The following is a 22,569-nucleotide window of genomic DNA, read 5'->3' on the forward strand; positions in this document are numbered from 1 at the left end:
TGAATTCACCTCTCATTTCCATTCAGTAAATGATATGAATAAGAAACTATGAGGACAGAAGAGATGAGTATATTTTAAAATACAACATAGTCAAATCTGCATTTTTCTCCCAACCTTATGGATATAACAGTCTCTATTGAGTCACCTCTGTGAAATCAAATAAATTTAGATTCCTTTACTTTTCCCATTCTCCTTTCCTATCTCTAGATCCCAAGTTTTAAAACATTATCTATTTTCATTTTTATGGTATATATTTCCTCTTTCAAGATTTTTTCCTAAATGCTCCATTAGGTTTTATAACAGGAAGAGAATATAATGCTGTTATCGATCAGAAAAAGATTAATCAATGGCCCAGTAATGAAGGGAGGACTGTTGTAGCTCCAGCCAGTTCAAACATGGTGCAGGCCCCCAAGTCTTTGACAAATAATACAAGAGCAGATTGTATGAAACCAAAACTACACATAAAAGAACAAATCGAAGAATTAGATTTATAGTGGAAGATGCTAACATGACTTTCTAAGTCTTCAATAATAAAAAAATTAAAGATATAGACCAGATACATAGATACGTTTTTAAATGGCTAGGAACAGCACTAAACATTTATTGTACTAACACACAAACAAAATGCCAATATATTAATGCTAAAACGTAGAAATTACTTAAATATATTCTTTGATAATAAACATAACCAGAAAATAAAAAGTGTACTTAAAATAAAAATAAAAATACCTACTTCTCTCCCATGTTCCTTGCTTTTGCTTAAAAATGAAATCAACGAATCAACCACTTAGAAATCTAAAACAGTTTCTGGACTTGCATTCAATATAATAGATCCAGAAATTCTGGATGAAATATGATTTTAAAATTTGCAGGGGGCCGGGGTGGCTCAGTCAGTTGAGTGTCTGACTCTTAATTTCGGCTCAGGTCCTGATCTCAGGGTCATGGGATTGAGCCCCACATCAGGCTCCATGCTCAACACAGAGTTGGCTTGAGATTCTCCATCTCCCTCTCCCTCCATCCCACCCCCGTTCCCACTCTAAATAAATACATAAATAAAATCTCAAAAAAAGAAATTTGTAATGTGTGACCCTGCTCAAAAGAAGGAAACCCTCGGGTATAGAAAGCAAAAAAGGGAATGCAAAATCTAAGCAGGAAGCAAAGCCATGGAAGCTCTAGTCCTGGGGGTCTGCCGGCCAAGATCCCAACACTGATGCAGACATAGGACATCAGCCTGTGCAAGGCAGAGGTGAGAGCAGAGCCCCCTGCGGAAATTCAGCTCCAAAGGTCTATCCCACACGTTAACTGGGATTAGAAAAGCTTCTCAGTGACTCAAAGAAGCAGGGGAGTAAAGCTAAGATGTTATACCACCCACATGATACAGAAGCAGCAAGTCAGGAAATAAACCCCAAAATGTGTCCATGACCATTCTGATTCCTGTGTCCCTGGCAGTGGCCATGCACATCTAACCCAACATACAGCACTCCTGCAGCCAACAACCGCCTCTGAAGAAGGGCTCACAGCACCAAATGCCCAGCCATATGAAGATGGATGGAAGAAACAGGAGAAGAGGGAGGAAAAAGGGACTAGAGAACAATTTGAAAGGCCATGTAAATAAACACATTTAAAGTGGGTAAAGAGATCAATGAGACTAAGGGGAAGACCATTCAACAAAAGCAGATCTGCAGAAGAATCTAGTGTAACTTCTAGAGTTGAAAAAGTTTATTTGCTGAATTGCAATTTAATGGCTGGATTTAGCAGTGTGATTAGACAGAGATGAAGATGACCTGCATGAACTGGAAAAGAAAGACCAGAAAATGCAGCCGAACACCAGAGCCACATTCTTTTCACCCAAGTTTTGCAAGACTTTAAGGGACAGATGACCCATATCTAAAACATACAAAACAAATACAGAAAAAGCATCTTAATTCATTTTCTAATAATTATATCATCTTCATTTTTTGAAAAACTAGACAAAGACACTAGAAGTAGAGAATATTTGAGATCAAGCTCATTGATGACAAACATCTAATAAAATACTGTCAAACAAAATCCAGCAATGTATCTAAAAAGAACCAGACAATTTTGAAGAATGAGTGAGAGTTTGTCTCTTACACAGCAAAACTTTTTTATTCCAAGAAGATATTAAAATTCATTATCCATTCCAAATCTTTAAAATATACAGTTTTAGAAAACTAGGAATAGGATAAAGCTTTTTCAGCACACTAAATTGTGAACATGACAGTGATATGGGAATTCAAAACTCAACATCGCTGAATAGTAAATAACTACATAGAGGTATTCACTTTATAGTTAGGAAGAAAAAAACAGGACAACCTGTTTCACCATTGTTTTTTAATATTGATCTGAAAGTTCTAGCAGCCATCCAGTAGAACTTTCTGTGATGACGGAAATGTTCTAAAATGGTAGCTAATGGTAGCCACAAGCTACAGGTGGCTATTGGGTATTTGAAATGTGGCTAGTGCAACTGAGGAACTGAATTTTTAATTTAATTTAATGTAAATGAAGTTTAGACTTACCTTAAATGTCAGTAGCCACTGTGACAACTGTACTGGGCAATGCCATACGTATCACAATAATGCAAGAAAACTAATGAGAAACCTAAGTACAGGAAGGGGGTTCAATTTTCATTACTTTAAAATGATGGTTATATCCTTCTGGAAAACTAAAGAGAATCAGGAAACTACTAGACTAATAAGAAGGTTATTAAACTGGATGATTTTGAGATAAACCACTCCCTTATAATAATCAATAGTTCACCAGAATTCAGTAATGATCAATTAGAATGCATCCCAGGAGCTATAGAGCAATGACATTTAAAAATCTAGTAAGAATTAATATAACCAAACTTGTGAAGATACATAGGGGGAAGGCCAGAAAACTTGGTGAGGGATATGAACATATAAATAAATGGAGAAGCAGCATAGATTTATGCACAGGCCCTGGAAACGAACCACCCAGGAAAAGAATCCTGGGCTAAGCCTGTGTGACCGTGCCAAGTTATTTAGCCTCTCTATGCCTCAGTTTCTCTCTCTGTAAAATGAGGATAGCAATAACAGCACCTCTTTCATGAACTGCTTTGAGGCTTCAATGTGGGGAGTGGGGCTTAGAACAGGGCCTGGCCCACAGTAAGCTGTCAATCATTCAATCATTGTTGGCTGCTGGTATTAATGAATAATTATGACTCATTATTATTAATAGAGCAGCAACTGAGTGTTGTAAAGACCTCAGTTGTCTTCAAATTAATATTTACTTTTTAAACAATCCCAGTGAAAATTCCAATGGGACTTTTTTTAAGCTAACAAAATAATTCTAAACTTTATATGGAAGAATAAACATTCAAGAATGGCCAAGAAAAATGTGGACACTTGCCCTAGCTGAATTTTAAGATGTATGAAAGAGCTGCGGTAATTGGTAATTGAAACAATGTATAAACGGTACCACAAAAGGCAAACTGAGCGTTGGAACAGGAAAAACGAAATCCATAAACAGAGCCAAACACTTATGTGAATTTAATATAAAATAAAGTGACCTTGCTAATCAGCAGGAAAAGAATGGATTATTCCCCCCGAATGATGTAGAGACAACTGGCTAACCACTTGGAAAAACAATTCAGTTAGATTTCTATCTCACACCTTACATCGAAACAAATTCCAGATGAAAATTTTAAATGTGAACATGAAACTATAAAAATTCTAGAAGGAAACAAAAATAAATATTTACATAATTTTCTAGTAGGGAGAGGCTTTTTTTTTTTTAAAGATTTTATTTATTTATTCGACAGAGATAGAGACAGCCAGTGAGAGAGGGAACACAAGCAGGGAGAGTGGGAGAGGAAGAAGCAGGCTCATAGTGGAGGAGCCTGATGTGGGGCTCGATCCCATAACGCTGGGATCACGCCCTGAGCTGAAGGCAGACGCTTAACTGCTATGCCACCCAGGCGCCCCCAGGGAGAGGCTTTTTAAGCCTAACACTGGAGAGAGAGAGAATAAAGAAAAAATTTCATAGTTTGGGTACGTATTTTTTGTCTTTCTGTTACCTCCCCCTCAAAATCTAAAGGGAAGAGAAAACTAGCAAAATTATTTAAAAAGACATGTAACAAAGAGTCAATAACCTTAATATACAGACTGCTCTTAAAATCAGTTAAAAAAAAAAAAAAGAAAAGAAAAAGAAAAAAGTGAACACATCAGTGGATGAAAGCTATGAAAAAGAAATTTACAAGAACAATAGTGGTCAGCAAACATAAGGAAAATGCTTACTGTAACCGAAGACACGCAAATTGAAATAATCTATCAACCTGGCAAAGATTAACAATACAATGCCTGGTATTGGGAAAAAATATAGGGGAACAGGTGTTTTCATTCATCATTGGTGGGACACCATTAAATCTTTTAGAAGGCAATTCTTAAAATGAAGCAACTGCTTTTATACATTTTGACCCAGAATTTCCATTTCGACTTTATCAAAAGGAAATGATTGGGAATTTTTACAAGGACTCGGCTACAAGATGTTCATCCTGATATTGCTTATGATAACAAAAGGAAAAAGAGAGAAAGAGGGAGAGAGAGGGAGGAGGAGGAGAAGAAAGGAAGGAAGGGAGGAAAGGAGGAAGGGAGGAAACCAAAACATCTAAATGGAAACAATATAAATGTTGAACAACAGATAATCTGTTACATAAATGATACTTTACCCCTATGTAATTAATATTGTAGGAAAGAAGAACAATTGCTGATGTGGGAAAATGTTAATAATATAGTGACAAAAGTTACACACGGTACNCAATATAAATGTTGAACAACAGATAATCTGTTACATAAATGATACTTTACCCCTATGTAATTAATGTTGTAGGAAAGAAGAACAATTGCTGATGTGGGAAAATGTTAATAATATAGTGACAAAAGTTACACACGGTACCTCCATGCTATTTCTGTTTTATACACGGACTTTTATGCAGAGAGAGAAAACACATCAAAATGTTAACAGTAGTTACCTCTGAATGAGACCACTATTAATTTTTTCTACCAGGTTTTCTACAATCATATGTCTCTTACGTAACAAGAAAAAAAAATAACAACAGTTGTTTAAAATTTTATTTTAAAATCCTTGTTAATTATTTACCCCTAGCGTACATCTTATTTAGCATTTGCTTAGTTCTCCGATCACCAGGCTGAACTCACTCCTGGCCAAGAGGATATCTTGGAAATCTTCACACAAACTTTATTTATTCTGGCTACACTTTTTCCTACTCCAGTATTCAACATATTGTGCCAAGAAAAGATCCACTTTCAATTGGAAATCCATTTTCAGAGAGATTAGAATGCTGAAAAGGAGACACTGGGGTATGAGCTGAGAAATGATTCATCTTAATGAAGAGTAAATTAAAAATGGGCTTTTTATCAATGCAATAATGAAAAACATGCTAGACTCTCCTGGGGCTGCGTGGCAAGGTAGGAGGTATGACTATAAAACAAAGAAACTGATTTTTAACAAACTCAGTAAAATTCAACTTACAGGCCATGTGAGAAATCCGTTTCCTGGTTTTATAGGCACACTTATTTTTTTTTATTTTTAATGATTTTTTTTATTATATTATGCTGGTCACCATACAGTACATCCCCGGATTCCGATGCAAACTTATTTTTTGATACAAAACGTTATTTCCCAGCTTGATCTCCAGTCTTATTCACTAGGCATGGCTCTGGTTTACTTTTTGTTCACTCTCGAAGGATAAAACTCTCCCCCTTTGAAGATATTTTTTCAAGCTGAACATGAGTCATGAAAGCAGCTCTAAGATTTCCAAAGAGGGGCTCAGCTTCCCAAGGGGATGAGAGACAACACTCACTCGAATTGCAGAAGTTCCAGTGTGTTTGTTTTTAAAAATCTGTCCGATTATCCAGAAACTATGCTTCATCTTGAAAACATGTGAGCCCTGGGGCTGCAGCGGGCACCCTACGGAGATCGCTGAAAGGCACCTATGACGGCAGATGGGGAGGGAAGGCAGAGGGAAGAAGACAAACTTCCCAAACAAAAGCCTATTGTTGTCTTTCTCACTGGTTAGAGTATTGCGTCTTTTGGTCAAAGGTACTTAGTGCAGTTTGGATGCATCCCTGGGGGGTTGATGTCATAAGAAGATGGTGGAAGGTCACTTTGGGCAACTGAGAATGAAGAGACATAAAGGAGCGTCTCGTCTTGCGGTCCCGAGTCAGGCAGCAGAACAGACCCTCCAGAGAAATTCATCTAACTAATAGCAGCTACTGATTGCTGGGCTCTCCCCGTGCTCTCCCCTTCCATCCTCACAGCACCCCAGTGAGGGACAAGTTAGTTGTATCCCTTTATGCTAAGTAGGAAACTTAGCACATTTCCGGAGACAGAAGCAATTTGGACCTTGGGTGATCCAGAGGCTTTTGACTACTTCCAAATCAAGGATTCCCACAGATTCTTGAGTCTCCGGATCCCAAATGCCCACATAACCCTGATGTAAGCCTCATTGGGAGCTGCTGATTTGCACGACTCCCCTGCATTTTGTAGGCAGGAAACCTCAGCTCAGAGAGGTTTGGCTACTTGCCCGAAGTTACAAAGCACACTGGTAGGAGTCAAGACTTGAACTCAAGTTCAAGAAGAAAAAGCCCTGGACCAGGGAAGGAAGAGCCCAGGCTTTAGTGTGTCAGTGTATGGAGTTGACCGTGTGTTCACAAGTGAAGCACGTCTTGTGATTCCCTGACGGCCCCTTTCCCTTGAACGTCAGGAGTTTCACGTTCTCTGGCAGTGTTTCCCCTTTGCCCTGCTTTCAGAAAGAGCTCTGATTTTGCCAGGCATTTCTGAAGTGGCTCCTGCCAAGACTGTGTTAGTGCGTGTTCCCATCATTAAGGCCCAGACAAAAATATAGTAAGTGGAAATTTACTGGATTGTTGCTTGGTCAGACAAAAGTCCCAGTAATCTGGGGTGGGATGGGAGTAAAGGGAGAATTGCCACCCCAGGGTAACTAGGTGGTAAAGATCTCCATTCTGGGGCAAAAGACCTTCTTGCAGGGGTGAGTTGACAGAGCCCAATGTTAGCTACGGCAGTGCCTGATGGACTCGCCGTTGACCTTGTCCGTGCTCTACCATGCGTGCAGTTGCCTCCAAGTGAAAATTAGAAGCGACACATGAACTTAGCACGCGCTGTGCTTCTTTGAGGCGTGGTTGGAGGAGAGGCTTGCTTGTGAACTTCCTGAGACTGTCATTGCCCCAGCCCTGCCTATCCTGATGGGGAAAGTTGGAGCTCTCTACTTCGGTACCCAATGGCTGGACTTCCACAAGCCCTGCTTGTCCTCATATAACTCTGCTCCTTTGTCACTCAGTGGGATGGTGGAAGAGAGGGGAGCAAACACAGAGCTGGGCAAGACTTGTGAGAACCCCAGGCAGGCTAACAATCTACGCCCCCTCTCAAACTGACATCCCTTAAATATTTGCTCCACACATTTAGAGGAAGAGTTGTATGCTGCTGAGGGAAAGGAAGCAAAAGAATGCTATCTGCGGATCTCTTCTCCGTGCAATTCAGCTCTGCCCCCAGCCTGCATACTGCAGAGTTCCGCGGCATCCACTGTTACTCAAGTGTGTGCCTGGCGTCTCCTTCCCCACTCTTCTCTGAGTTTCTATAGAGGTCTGTGTTCTTTAAAAACAGTCAGTATTGATCATCGTGATTGTGTGGAAGACTCTAGCCATTTTGGTAGGCTTGCCCCTCCATCACAGCTCCAAAGGTAAAAGCCCTCCCAAACCTAATTGTGCACAGCTGCGAGAGTTTGTGCGTCAGGAGACACGTAGCCTGCGCATGAATCCACAATTGTCTTCAACCAAGTGAAAACAAAGCTTTAAAAAATATATTTATTCTTAGTAGATTACAGCTGTCTTGAGTGTGCCACTTACTCTGACCTCGATTTTTAAAGGCTGATGCTTTGCTTAGAAGATAATTTGTAAGTTTTATAAATGTCAACTAGTCAAGAATTTTTTTGGTGTAGATTTATTGAGAGGAGGAAATATTTTGCAACAGTCCTGGGCCCCATTACCTTCATTTAGTTTTCCTGCCAAAAGGAAGAAAACCGCCCCTATTACCTTCAGATAAAGATGAATGCCGACTACCACAACGTTATGTGCAGTATGATTCCAACTATGTAACAAATAATATGCATAGAAAAAATTCTGAAATAATGGTCCCCAAAGCTTTAACAGTGTTTATCACTGGAAGTTAGGATTACCAAGGAATTTCCTTTCTTCTTTTTATATACTTCTCAATCTCAGACTTGTCACTTATTTCTCACATTCACTTTTCTGAATCTTATATTGCTAAACATGTATTGCTTTTATAACTAATAAAAATAACAGAAAATATGAGCAGAAAATCATTTCATCCTGAGAAATCAAACTAATTGTGCTGAGGACCCATTCCAGAAGCCAGAGAGCCTAGAACCACAGAGGTCACACCGTGTGTGGGACTGGGGAATGTATAAGCCCACAAAAGACAATCCAAGACCAGCAAGGCTGCTGGATCCCATCCCTGCACTCCTCTGGCAATGCACTCGTGGTCCCTTGTTTTTTCCTTCCTCTCCTGGGGCCCTGATGGAATCTTGATCCTCATGTGCACAGAGATCAGGATAGCCCACTTCATCTTCTTCTAAGACAGCACTCAGCTCTCTTATATTGCTATTAATAGGGAAGGTGCTCTGACTCCACAGCCTTCCCGCCCCAGTCAGCTCAGAACCTTGGCAGCAATCTAAGTCCCACTTCTGGAATGCCCCATTTAGTTATAAAGCTCCACCAAGCGGAGTGGCTCAGGTGCTATGCCACCCACCATCAGGAAAATCTGGATGCATGAAAGCCTGCATAGAGGCACTCTTCCTTACTCCAACCAGGTGTCTTGCAGTGAACCTCAAGGTGTTCCTCCTTCCTCTAACCATCACTTAATAACACCTCTGAACTTTTCTGAACATTCTACCAATACCTGGGGGCTGTGGACCACCCAGTAATATCTAAAGGACCTTCTACAATGGGCAAAATATATATATAAAGCCACGATAGACATTATACCAGGATTTCTTACCTTGATACTATCAACATTCAAGGCCAGATAATTCTTTGTTGAGGGGGAGAAGGATGCCCTGTGCTGTGTAAGGCATTTAGCACCACCTCTGCTCTCTACTCACTAAATGTCGGTAGTACTTCTCTCTCAGTATGACAACCAGAACTGTCTCAGACATTGCCAATTGTCCCCTGAGGGACAAAATCACTGCATCGGAGAACCACGGCACCATACACTTGTCCACAGATCCTATTTGGACAGCTGACTCTCTTCTTGTCATGCCTGTACCATCTAGCCCTGACAGAACCTGGTAGGTAAGTTGCAAGACATAGTTTGCATACATGTTCACATCTTGTGTTTTTCAGGTGCCTCAGAGACAATGAACCTAGCAGTACCCTGCTTTAGTAATAATAGTTGACAAGTCAAGCGCTTATTAAGTGCTGAGCGCTTAATCCTATCATCTCATTAAAATTTACATCAACCTATGAAATGAGTATGATTCGCATCTGATAGGCGAGATCTCTGGGTTGCAGATAGGGTTACATAGCCAGTGGGTGACAGAGCTGTGATGGAACTCCAGCCCAGGCTCTTAATGAGCTCATTGTTTCTCCATCTTGGTCCAATCTGCCCCCAGAGAACAGGAAGGGAAACCAAAAGACTTATCCTGGATACCTGGAACCCACAGGAACTGTAAAATAGTTATGTAGAGGCCCAGGGAACTTATCTAGAACTTGTTGGCCAGGTTCCTTGCCTGATCTCATAGTTAACGAGCCAGTGAGGGCTTCCAAGGTGACCTTGCAACAATTCCAGGCCAGGGAAGGGGTGGGTGGATGTGGGTCCTGCCTAAGGAGAAGGATGATGGTTAGCCTGGCTCTGCAACGTTAAAGGCACCCCTCTGGCTTCAGCCGGCCGTGAGAGGACAGTACAGTGGCTGTGCTGTGCTCTGAGGATTATCCCCAACGTGGCCCCACCCACCTGCGCTTCACTACTGTCTTTTCCCATTCTGCTTTGACTCTTGTTTCTCGTTGCTCTGACCTCAGAACCACTGATCAGTCTTTCCAAGTAGAAGCCATTCTCTCCATTTACAAATTCTCGACTTTGTCCCCTAGAGTTTAACGTCTTCTGTCAAGAAAATCCATAGGCTTGTGATCTCACCCATTTATGAAAACCTCTCCGCCCAGGGCCTGACACATTGTACATGCCCAGTAAATATTCATTTCCTTGCACTCTAAGCAATGGGCTCCATTTAGCTTTGCAGTAGGATCCCCATGTTTTTGAATTATCATTGCAGGAGCCCCAGGAGGGCAATCAACTACCTCCTTTCTGGCTGGGGCTCCAGAAAGCTCAACCCAGATGCTTTGAATTTCACTAACTTGGCGTCCTGCCGAATATCATTTTATTTCAGGTTTTTGCACGGTATTTTAAAAGCCTAACCTTTTAAAAAGCTGGTTACTTTTGAAGTCAGTGAGAAGATAGAAACATCCAGCCTAACTCTAGCCTCTCTGTTCTCCCTTCATTCAGACACATTCCCAAACCAACTGATAATTTGGTGCTGAACAGTTATGCTTGGCTCAGGGATGCCCTGAAAATGCTCCCTAGACCCAGCAGAGATTGGGAGAAAGAGCAGGGTGAGCTCACTTCGTCCCTAACCTTCACTATTTTGTAACAGTAGGAATGTAAACTCTACTTGGGAGCTTGCATCAGCTTTTGGAGGGTTTCAACAAGCTCCCCCAGAGAAGACTAAAGGTTTCGCTTGTCCTTTTGACCAGAAATAAATATTTACATCAAGAAAAGATTGCCAAGGCTGGAAAAATATTTGAATCATTTCATCAGCCCTATAAAAGGATTCACTGTGATTGGTGTTTGAATTAGCTCATGAATTTTAATCCTGGTTTTATCCCAAATCCATTAGAAGTCACCAACTGCAGGGACAAATTCTGGGAATTTCTTCAACAGTCTGAAAAGAATTATATTGATCCAAGGTCAAAACCTGGGAATGTACATATTTGAGTGTATGGAACGTGGGTTCATTACAGTAGATCGCTGTCTCTCAAAGACAGCGAACCTTACCTGAACCTTAACCACAGAGCTTTTCAATCCTGGTCCCCTTGCATAGGAGACATTGTTCTCCAACCCTGCCCACAGAGCATCTTAACTGCTTGCCTCCAAAGTGGCCGGGTACAAAAAGACTCGGCTCCTGGTGGACGTCAGGCTGTATCACAAAATCAGCTGTGAGCGTATGACAATGTGAAATGGCTACCTAGTTTAATTCAACGTAATAGTTTAAATTGCATCTGTAAAAAAAAGCTAGCTGTGTTGACCTTGGGCAAATCATTGCAACAAAACCTGGGTTTGAATTTCAGCTCTGCGTTTACTAGTGGAGCAACACTAATTCAATTAACGGACCCCCCTGAGCCACAGTTTCCCAAATTGTAAATCATAAATAACAGTGATGTCAATTGAGACCATGGGTATATAGCGTTAGACAAAATCAGCAAAAACAAATGGACTGAGCTGTGTATGGATACAGACGTGTGTGAGAATACAGACGTATGTGTGGGTACTCGGCCCCATTCTGTGCACCCCATCCTCAGGAGTGCCCAGTTCGCAAGCCTAGAGTGTTTGGCAGTTTGGTGTCATGACACTCATTGACCCCCAAATCCTGGTTTAAATCAAGCTTCTGTTCGATTATCAGACTCTTGTAGACAAATGTTTTAGACTAACCTGTGTCAAGTGTATGCACCGAATTCTGAAATAGCTTTGGTAAAAGGCAAAGCAATTTATATTTACAGATCATCTAAAAATCCCCTTAACTTCTGGTTTCAAACTCTTGCCCCTCCCAAATCTTCTCCCCCTGTTGCCAACACGCCAAGTGCCGGTCTCCTCGCTCCTGTCTCCGCCCCGCTGCCCACTCAGGGCTAACAAGCAGGGGAATAGCTGCCCAGTGGACAGAGGACCTGGGACTCAGTCATCCCCGGAGTGGATTACGGTCCCACAAACATCCCGACACTGCTGGCGTTGGCAGAAGCGGCAGCAAGGTTGGCATGGCCCCGGAGCCAAACGTGGCTCAGCCGAGGGGGAAGGCTTTGTGCCCTGCTTCCCAAGAGGACGTTCCAGGAAGGAGTCAGATGATCTGAGTTATGGAAACCAAATGGCCCTCCTTTGTTTAGGGGAGGGGGGGGGAAAGCCACTCATTTTTGTGGTAAAGTGAAAACAGTCTCCAAACCAAACAGTCCCTCTCGGAGCAGAAAATGCCAGCTCCCCAGAGCGGGCCCACGGCCCCAGAGGCTGATAAACTGATGGAAGGCGGGGTCGGTCCTGTGCTGCAGTCTCCGCAGTGTCCTCAGTCCTCCCAGTTAGTCCTCCTCTGCTTGCTACAGAAACATTCGGTCTGTCAGGCAGGATAGGAAAATGGAGGGAGGGGCAAGAGAAATATCTAAGTGACCTAGGCCAATCTTGTCCCCTCACTCCTTTCCAGTTGGGATGGAGGGCAGGGGAGGAGCTTTGCAGAGAAAGCCCTGGAAAGTGCGTGGGCGCTAACAGCCATGTGGGCATGCCGGGCCCTGGAGTTTCCCTTGTCACTGCAGTGCACCGTCTCTGACTTGGATGCCCACCTCTACGTGACCAGCACTTCCCACAGCATGCAGCCAAGAGTCACGAGGCCCCCTGTGGCCACTCTGTGGCTGCCTCGTGGCTCCGTGGGCTGGCTCCGTGGGCAGCCGTCTGCACTCCCAGGTATTGCTAGCACATGTGCTGCAGGATAAGCCAGGGCCAAGAGAAAATAAATACAGTTTCTAGTCAGCCACGCCTATCCTAAGTTCAGTTTATTCTCAAACACAAACCTTTCCTGGAACGGAGAGGCTCTTGGCAAGGGGGGAATAATGGGGAATTCAGTTCTAGTCCTGGGCTTTGCCTCTGACTTGCTGTGCAACCATGGGTCCCTGTCACCTCTCTGAGCCTCCATTTTGCATCTGGAAAATGAGCCCAGTGTCCTTGCCTTGCCTCATTCCACAGGGTCGCTGTAGAAGGAGGTAAAGCATGGCTCTTACCAAGAGCCACAGCCAGACTGCCTGGGTGTGGGACCAAGCTTCCCCTATGTGACGTTGGGCAAGTTTCTTCACCTCTCTACATCTGTTCCTCACCTTTAAAATGAAGGGAATAATATCCTTCCCTGGTAGCATTGCTAGCAGGCTGAATTTGATGATGTGGTTTATGTGAAGCACGCGGAGAGCACCACGCCACAGCGTGCCCTGGCTGAGTGTCACTGGCAAGAGCATCACCGCAGGCAGGGAAGTACCTCGAAAATAAAAATGCTCAGGTCAGGTGTTCTATGATCCTCCAATGTCATCATAAACTTCCTAGTTTCATTCAACACACCTCCACCGTTCCAGCAATGTTCCATGATCTGCAAATGTGAATTCTGCATATGAGGAGGGACCTCCAATACTTCCTGTTGCTTTTAGGACAACTCTCCAAGCCCCACCATGGCCTACAAGGCCTCGGGCATCTGGTCCTGCTGCCTTTTCTAGCCTCATTTCCAGCCACTGTCTCACTCAAATTCACCAGCCTCATTGGCCTTCCTTTAGCTCTCACAGGCTCTGGGCTCCTTCCTGCCCCAGGATCTTTGCAGGGCCACCCATCCCACTCTGTGTCCTCTTCACCTGACCACAAGTCTCAGCTTATATCACCTTTCCTCAGGGAAGCATTTCCTGACCTTCCTTCTCTTTCTTTCTTTGTGCTCACCACGATTGTAGTTAAATAGTAACTTGTGTCATGTCCAGCATGTCAGCTCCTCGAGCGAGGTGCTTTCGTGTGTTTTGTTCATTGCAAGGCCTAGCACAATGCCTGACACATGGAAGACATTCAAAAGAATGTAGTTTTTAATAAAAATGAAAGTGCTTGTGCTTAATAACTGTCTCCCCTGCAGCTCCTGTAAAATCCATGAAAGCAGAGACCATGTTTCTGTTCTCAAAGCCTATGTCTCTAGCTCATAGAAGGCCTCTAATAAATATTTCTTGAGTGAATGAATGATGAATGAATGAATGACTTGGAATAAACTCCCTAACTTTTCACCACTCGAAGATCTCCCCAGACATCAGAGAAGACTGTAATGGTCCATCCTCTTCCTCCTCCTTCCATGGAGACACGGTGCTTAGCACTCAGACATGTCCTCTAAGCCCCACCCCAGGTAGCTCTGCTCCTTCAGTCCAGGCACAGAGGGCACCAGACTTCCGAGTCCCCACTCAGCCAAATGTTTAGTGTCAGCCACAGTCCACTGTCATTAGAGACATCAGTTTCATAACAAATGCCGATAGCACAATGCCATCCCTCAATTACACACGTACCTCTTCCTGTCTTCTGGGGCCGGCATTTGTGTTCACAGCTTGTTCAAGGGACTCATGTTCACCTTCATATCACCCGCAGTGCCTACTGCAATGTTTTGTACAGAACACGCACCCTTAAATGTTGCATCACAAAGGAATGAACACTGTATACTGACTACAGTTAGTAACTTCTCAAACCTGGGACACATTGAAGTTTTTAAGGAGCTCAAGATGGAAACTTTCTAAGCTTTCCCCGGTCACCCATTGAATAAGAGCAAGAAATTCCCACCTCCAGAGTCCCCCATTCTCACACCATCATTCATGGCTACATCTGCTGAAACTTCCAAAATTATCCTTCAGGTTTTGTTTTTTTTTCAAAAATCTCCAAAGTTCTTTTCCTAGCTAATAGACCCGTGTCCAAATTCCTAAGTTCTCACACAAAGAACTTAGACCAAACTTCTTCCTATACTGATCTTTTTGGATCCTACTTACCTCCTACCCTGGACTATATCTTTTGTTTGCTCTGCCTTTGCTTATGCCATTCCTCCCACCGGGAATGCCTCTTCCCAATCTCTTTGCCAAAGCACGTCTCAAGTTTTGTGTTCCCTGTCACCTCGCCACATCGCCTGCCTAAAGGGAGCTCTCTGTCTCCTGAAGCCAAGTGATATTTTGGCTTAGCTACTTCTTGTATGTCAGCAAGCTTTTTCTTTTTTAAAAAATTGAGATATAATTGACAAATAGCATTATATTAGTTTCAGATGTATGACATAGTGATTCAATATTTGTATAGAAGATAAAATGATCACTACAATAAATCTAGTTAACAACCATTACCATACATAATTACACATTCTTTTCTTGTGATAAGAACTTTTAAGACTTACTCTCTTAGCAACTTTCAAGTATGCAATGCAGTATTATTAACTATAGTCACCACACTGTACATGACATCCTCATGACTTATTTGATAACTGGGAGGTGGTGCCTTTTGACCACCTTCACCCATTTCGCCCATCCCACACCTCCCTCCCCTGGCAACCACCAATCTGTTCTCTATATCTATGAGTTCAGTTTTTTTCTTTTTTAGATTCCACATATAAGTGAGATCATACAATACTTATCTTTCTCTGTCTGACTTATTTCACTTAGCATAGTGTCCTCCGGGTCCATCCATGTTGTCACAAATGGCAGGACTTACTTAACTTATGTGTGTATATATATACACACACACACACATATATATGCCACATTTTCTTTATCCACTCATCCACAAATGGACACTTAGGTTGCTCGCTCCATGTCTTGGCCATTATAAATAATCCTGCATCAACAAACTTTCTCCGTGAATGTGGCTTCTCTCTCAAACTGGACTCAGACCTGAAGCTCCCTGGGGACCAGTCTGATAACTTCTGGTTTCCCCTCAGTTATGCCTGGTCAATGGTAAGAGTTCAGCCTCTGTTCACCAATTGACTCAATTGGATGTATGAGGTCAGGAACTGGTATTCTATCAGGAGAACCTTAAAGTTCATTCACTCGAGTGGATTTTATGGCACAAGACCAGTGTCTATTTCAGAGTTACTGCTTTTCTCATGTCTCCCAGGATTTGGTGGATGGTGTCTAGTAGTCACTGAACATGAAATTATAGAGTTGCTTCACTCTTCTTAATCCAGTCACTTCCTTTTTACAGATGAGAAGCCCTTCACTGTGGAAGACACTTACTTGCTGTGTCCAGCACCTATCTTAAAAGAAGTTGGCATGTAAGTTTCCACCAGCAACTGAACCTCACAGCCAGGGAGGAGAGAGGAGGTAGAGGGGACAAGGGGAGAAGAAAGAGTCTCTCTTCGTTGTTGTCATGCAGCCTTGTCTAGACCTCTCCAGGTAACGATGATGGTACCAGTGCTTCCGGTGAGCAAGGCACCAGAACAGATGTCTTACAAAGGGCACCTTATTTTATCCTCCCAAGCTCCCAAAGAACCAGATGCTCACGTCACCCCAGTTTTACAGATGTGGAATCTGTGGCTGAGAGAACTTAAGTGGCTTGCCTAAGGTCACATTGCAGTAGTGGAAGGGTCTAGTTTCCAACAAAGGTATGTCTCACTTAATCACAGCTACATTTCCCGAGCTCACACTTCCCAAAGCCCTCCCACCCACAGGTATCTCGCCCTGTCATCATAATTGCCCGGCTGGATGGTTATCTCCTGCTTAGAGATAAAGAAACACAGAAAGGAGGTTCCCAGGGGTTAAGAAGAGTGGGTTCAAGACCCCAGATTCAGACGCTCTGAGGCCAAGCTCAGTGCCCCTTCCTCCGCGCCCCTGCAGGGCTCCGGATTATCTGTTGGGTGTTCGTCAGAGAACACAAACTCACTTCTCTGTCAGCATGGCTGTGACAGGCCGAAGAGAGCATGGTGGCTTGGAGGAAAAAATACTAAACATGTTCATCTAACTTCTGCTTTCAATCATTTGTTCGAATTGTAAAGCCTCCAAGTCTGGTTGCCTAACACTGGCCTTTAAGTCCACTGATTCCACAAACTAACCCTGTGTCTATACCACCAAAGACAAGCAACACATAAGCTCAGGTTTCCGTGAGTCTCACAGAGATGGGAGGAGGGTGGAAGGTCAGGCGTCCACTGCTGTACCTCCGTGACTTTGCTGGGAAGGTAGCAAACCCCCTCATCAGAATCAGTCACTGAGAGCCCCGGTAACGACAACAGAACATTAGGCTTGGAGCCTGACAACTTTATGCCCGCAGACTCGAGCCATGTTTTTGCGAATACTTCTTCCTACGACAATGTGACCGGTAAATTAAATGGTAGCAGGCTTTGCCCGTTCAATGCAATTCACTGCCACGTACGAAGGGCTAAACGCAATGCCTTGATACACCAGCCAAGGGTATCCCGACATCTCTCTAGAATGTTAGAGCATACGGAGGGGCCCTAGAGGCCATCCTCCACATTTTACAAAAGAGACCGCTCAGGCCCCCAGGGAAGAGACCACAGTCCCCGGGGCAGTTAGGAGCAGAGCCTCATGGGACCTAAGCATCCACTCGCAGCCCCCTGTTCCTTGCGCACCATGCTGAGTGTCTCTGGCTCCCTTGTCATTGCAGGAAAGCCGCGCTTCAGGTCAGCATGAACGACGGCCTCTCTTTCATCTCCAGTTCTGTCATCATCACCACCACACGCTGTGTAAGTCATCGCCTTCCCTTTCCTGAAGGCTCTATTGTCATTCTCAATTCCCTGGAAGTTTCTGGTTCTGCATTCTGTTCACAGAGCTTTGATCCCAGCCCCGCAGGGCCAGCTGTAGGCTGGATCAGGAGCGTGCTGGACCCCAGAGGGTATCAGGAAGGCCAGTGTTGGGTTTCTCCAGGTTCCCCACTTCTGTGACTGAGGGGGACACCTGAACGTACCGGCGTGTCCAGATGGTAAGATAGGGCCAGGGTCTGTGCAGTAGTGAGGGCAGATATCCAGAGGGACTGGGCCTAGGAGGAAATGTGAAGAAAGAAATTGGATGGCACACACAGAAAGCACATCTTAGGGATTTTCCCTGAAGGCAAGCAGGGCAATGGGGCAGTAACTAAAGGCTGATGTGGAATATAAGGAGAGTCATATTTAGAAGGAGAAATTGAGGCTTGTTTATATGACTGTGGAAATAATCCAGGAGAAAATGGAAAATTGGTGAAGCAGGGTAGGGTTGGGGGGAGCTATGTCATAAAGGACTGTGAGATTGTATTCCACCAGCTCCTCAGACATCCCCTCTCTGGGTCCTTAATAGCAGGTGGTTTTTATTTCTGGTTACACATAAAATCACCTGGACGACTTTTTAAAAAATTACGATGCCCAGGCCTTGTGCCAGATCAACTGAAGCAAAGCCAGGAATGGGCCCTAGCTTTGGTGGTTCCAGGGCCTCTTAGGGAGGTTCTCAGGTGCGGCTATGGGTGGCAGGCCTTCGGCCAGCGTAGTTGCTCCCTCCTGCTGGCAGGATCTCAGAGCTCAGCTCCTCAGAGGGCTGCCAGGGCTTCGTGGCTCTTATACAGCCCTCAGCCCCTAACGTGAGCAGTTCCAAATTAACTTTTGTCTGAATAGTCAGGCATTTTTTCCATTGGATCATTCTAAAGGCTAATGTATTTGGCCTAATGGTCCGCTTGGGTGGATACCATGATCACATCCTGCCTGGGCTTTGGAGGACATGTCGTTAGAGCCCCTCGGTAATGGGAGCTTGTATCCCTAACACTGTCACAGGTGGACAAGAGATAGCAGGCATACCCTGAAGTCAGCCAAGATCAAAATGAGTCATCTCATAAATGAGCAGGAGGTCCAGCCTCATGGCGGACAGTTTTCCCTCTCAACTTGCCCCCTTGCACGACCACCCCTCCCCCCACGTTTCCATTCTGTGTTAGGAACAAACCGGTTTTCTTGAAAGCAGGGTAAGCCAGTGCAATGAGTATAGACAATGGAAAAGTTTTACTTGACCAAAGTTAAGAAAGTACGGTTGTCACAGAGAAGTGTCACCACTGAGAAAGCCCATGTCTCAGGCACCCCTCAGTGGAACATCAAATCTGGAGACCAAATATGAAAAACTTTTGGAGAAACAGTGAAATTTCTTTAAGTGGACCCTGCCTGATTCTTTTAGAAATTGACCCTTCTGGAACTTGCCAACCTGCAGGAAATGATTAAAATACCCCAAACCTAACAACTCCATTCCAGATTCCTCCCTGCTTTTGAGTGATCCAGCAGTTTGGGCCTGTATTTCTCATTATGTCTGACTGTACCACAGAGAAACAGCCATGCCCTTGAGGCCACAAGGGCATGGGGAGGAGGAAGGGAAACATCTCATGACCAAACTTGTGGTATGGCAGCTACAGGACTAGGACTATGGGTAAGTCCTGGGTCCATAAGCCAAGAAGAAAATGTGTCCTTACTATTATACTGCAGAATGAAAAGAACTTAGAGCAAAGTTCCCTCTCTATCTTTCCAACTCACTCCGGCCTCCATTCACATCTCATATCTCTCTTACCTGAGTGCCCATCACCAAGTTTTCTGCTCACTTTACCCTTGATAAACAGCCCTTTACATCTTCTGCTTTATTGCCCTTTTCACTTGAGAATGCTGTATATCTACAACAAAATTATGAACACCCTAAGATCTGAGATCCATGACCATTCATTCATTTATTCAGCAAATATCCATTGATCACGTATAATGTGCCAGGCACTGTCCTGGGTCCCTGGGATACATTAGGGAACATTACAGACAAAGCTCTCTGTCTCGTGGGGAGGGGGAGAGGGAGAGAAAGCAGACAGGAAACAAGAAACATAACAAATGAGTTACATACTATGTCAAAAGATAATATATGCTACGAAAAAAATAGAGCCGAGTAAGACGACTTGAGTGAGTGTAATATAAACAGATACATTGAGAAGGTGACATTTAAGTAAAGACTTTTAAAGTTGACTGTGAGGCTACTGGGGGAAGAACATAGCAACCAGAGGGCCCCAGGACTTAGACCTCAAAACCAGAGACACTCAGTGTGTTCCAGGAAGAGCAGGAAGGCTGGTGGTCTGTTGCTGGAGGAGAGCCAGAGGAGAGCGGGAGATGGTGAGGTCATGGGGATGGAGAGCGGAGGGTCCTGTGAGAACTTTGGCTTTTGCACAGAGGAGCAACGTGAGCTGACTTAGATTTGAAAGATCACTCTGGCTGCTGGAACAGCCCGTGGGAAGCCAGGGATGGAAGGACTGTGACTGGTTAGGAGGGTTATGGCAATATTTCAGGCAAAAGATGATGATGGCTTGACTCAGCAGGGAGCAATGGAGATGAGTGAAGTCATCAGAGTTGGATATGCCATGAAGGCAAATCTGATGGATTTCCCGAAGCATTGGATGTAGGGCTTGAGAGGAGAAGCATCCAGCGTGGTCCCACAGGCTTCAACCTAAGTACTGAAAGAATGGAGTTGCCCTCAATGGACAGGGGGAAGACTGAAGGAGTAGATGTGGGGTGGAGAGGGAAAATCAGGAGGTCACACTGGTTGTGTGGCCTTGACCAAGGTTTTTAGCTCCTTGATGTATCAATTTCCTAATCTGTAAAATTAGAATAATAATACTTTATCCCGCTGTGAATATTAAATGGAATGATAGAGGTAAGTGCTTGGTAGAAGGCCTGATAGGGAGTAAGTGCTTAATAAACCTTAGCTGCTATCATAGTAGAAACTTACTCAAAATTATTGAACTAACTGGAAATTCTTTCCAGAGAGTTGGTTCCTGCTTCAGAGGTCTGTTATAATAAAAGGAGTCTTCTGAGATAAGATGGATCCCTAGGGGTCCGTGTCTGTCACTCAGCCAAGTGCAGGTGATTGAAAGGAGGCAGATGAGATAGTCAAAATCAACTAGAGAAAAAAATGGGTCTATAGTCAAACATAAAAGCCCAATCCCCAGCAGGACCCTCCACAGAAGCTCCGATTTAAAAGACTGAGGCCATCCCTGGACAAAATAGAGATGCAGGTGGAATGTGTGGCCATCCAGATTATGAAGTAAGGTCTTGGACTTGCTTTTGTTTCTTCGGCAGCTGGTTTGGAGGAAAAGGTTTTTAGATCAGAAGTGATCCCCTGGGTCTGAGTAAAGGGTTAGTCTTGTCGATGCCAGTCACAGCCTGCCCCGTCCATCACCTGGAACCAAAAATAATTTTAAAATATGTAGTTGAGACTTTCCTTTCCTCGCTTTATTTGGTGCCCATTTGGACAACCATGTCATAGTTTTCAAGATCCACGATGAATAACTGTCGTCCCTGCCAGGAGCAGAAATTCCATGAAGTTTTACAGGAAAGAGTTTTTTCCATCCAAGAGCTAAAAGATTCCTATACAAATGGTAAACTTTGTGGAGCTCCAGGACTCCAGGACTCTAGAAAATGGCCAAACATCCAAAGTTCTCTTTTCCCAGCATATGTAAATACGTCCCATCTCTACAGTCTCAACAGGCCTCCCTTTTCTTCGCCAGCCTCTAGCGATAGGGGGGAAAATCACAACTATGGTGCTGCCTTAGGGGAAAGACTTAAAAGAAGTTTGTCTTGTTGAAAGCAAAGCAAGCAGATATTAGCACCTTAAAGAATTTTTCATGAAAGATGGTCCTCTTTTAGATAAATGCCTTCAGATTTTATAATTTCCCAACCAAAATGTATACAAATTAGAGAATCGCTCAACAAGTATCACTGTGTCATCGGTGTTCCATTTACATTTTACAAAGTTGTTACCCAGAAGGAGCTTAAAATCTACTTGGAGAAAGGAACTCAACAAACATATACAGGACTGTGTAAATAAAGAACCAGGTGGTGGGAGCCAGGTGTAACTGCTCTAGGATTTCAGAGTGGGGAAGGAGTGAATCCAGGAAGAGACGCGAGAGCTTTGTGGAGGAGACAACCCAAGTGGGGATTTGAAAAATGACAATTTCAGGTGAAGAGGCAGGAAGAGGCTGTCCACTAAAGAGAAACCAACCTGAGTAAGGACTAGATATGCCTGAGACCACAGTTTGTTCATGGTCCCTCCAGGGAACCATAACTCTTTTTTTCTTTTCCTCTCATTTTGTTTCAGTTTCTGGTACCTTCTTAATTTGGGGCCACTTCTCAAGTTGGGAACTACTCTCCAAGGATGTACACTCTGTGCCCTCAATCACCCCGTATGTAGCAAGGCGCAGCAGACACCCTTCCCTATTAACTCTGATCAGGATTTGACTGATATTGGTTTCCAGCGTATCAGAGAATCGCCATCTTTGAAAAAAAAGAAAGAGACCTAAAGTTTGACATAAGGTTGTAAACTCGACACTGAATCAGTGGAGAACCCTGTCTTTCCCCCTCCTACTTTATATGAAAAACAGCCTGGCTACAAGTGGCAGCAAGGTTGAGCAAACTTGAGAGGACCCATGTCAAGTCACTGTTCAAAGAAATTCTTTTTGAATGAAAATTAAAATGCAACAAACTCAGCCCTGAGGCATCAAAACCAGAACAACGGCTGTATAATTGTAGCACAATGGAGGAACTGAGATTACAGAACATGAAGTCAAAGCCCTAATTTCAGCTCTTAGCCCCTCCACTTCGTAGGCTGATCTTGGCCGCATTCCCCTGAGCCCGTTTCTGAGCCTGTCTTGCATGGTTGTTGCAAAGATTAAAGGCAAAGTATGCAAGGGACACAG

The 22,569-nt window shown here is 43.7% G+C and overlaps 1 protein-coding gene across 1 annotated transcript in view; it reads left to right on the top strand.

Moving 5' to 3' along the window:
• Positions 1–22,569, top strand: part of ANTXR1 (ANTXR cell adhesion molecule 1) — a 216,498-nt gene that overhangs the window by 86,344 nt on the left and 107,585 nt on the right. Inside the window, 2 exon segments of the mRNA XM_011236724.3 lie at positions 16,087–16,156; positions 17,503–17,581. Of these exon segments, the coding sequence (XP_011235026.3) occupies positions 16,087–16,156; positions 17,503–17,581 (149 nt within the window).

Source organism: Ailuropoda melanoleuca, chromosome 4, assembly GCF_002007445.2.
Source record: "Ailuropoda melanoleuca isolate Jingjing chromosome 4, ASM200744v2, whole genome shotgun sequence".
Taxonomy (NCBI): domain Eukaryota; kingdom Metazoa; phylum Chordata; class Mammalia; order Carnivora; family Ursidae; genus Ailuropoda; species Ailuropoda melanoleuca.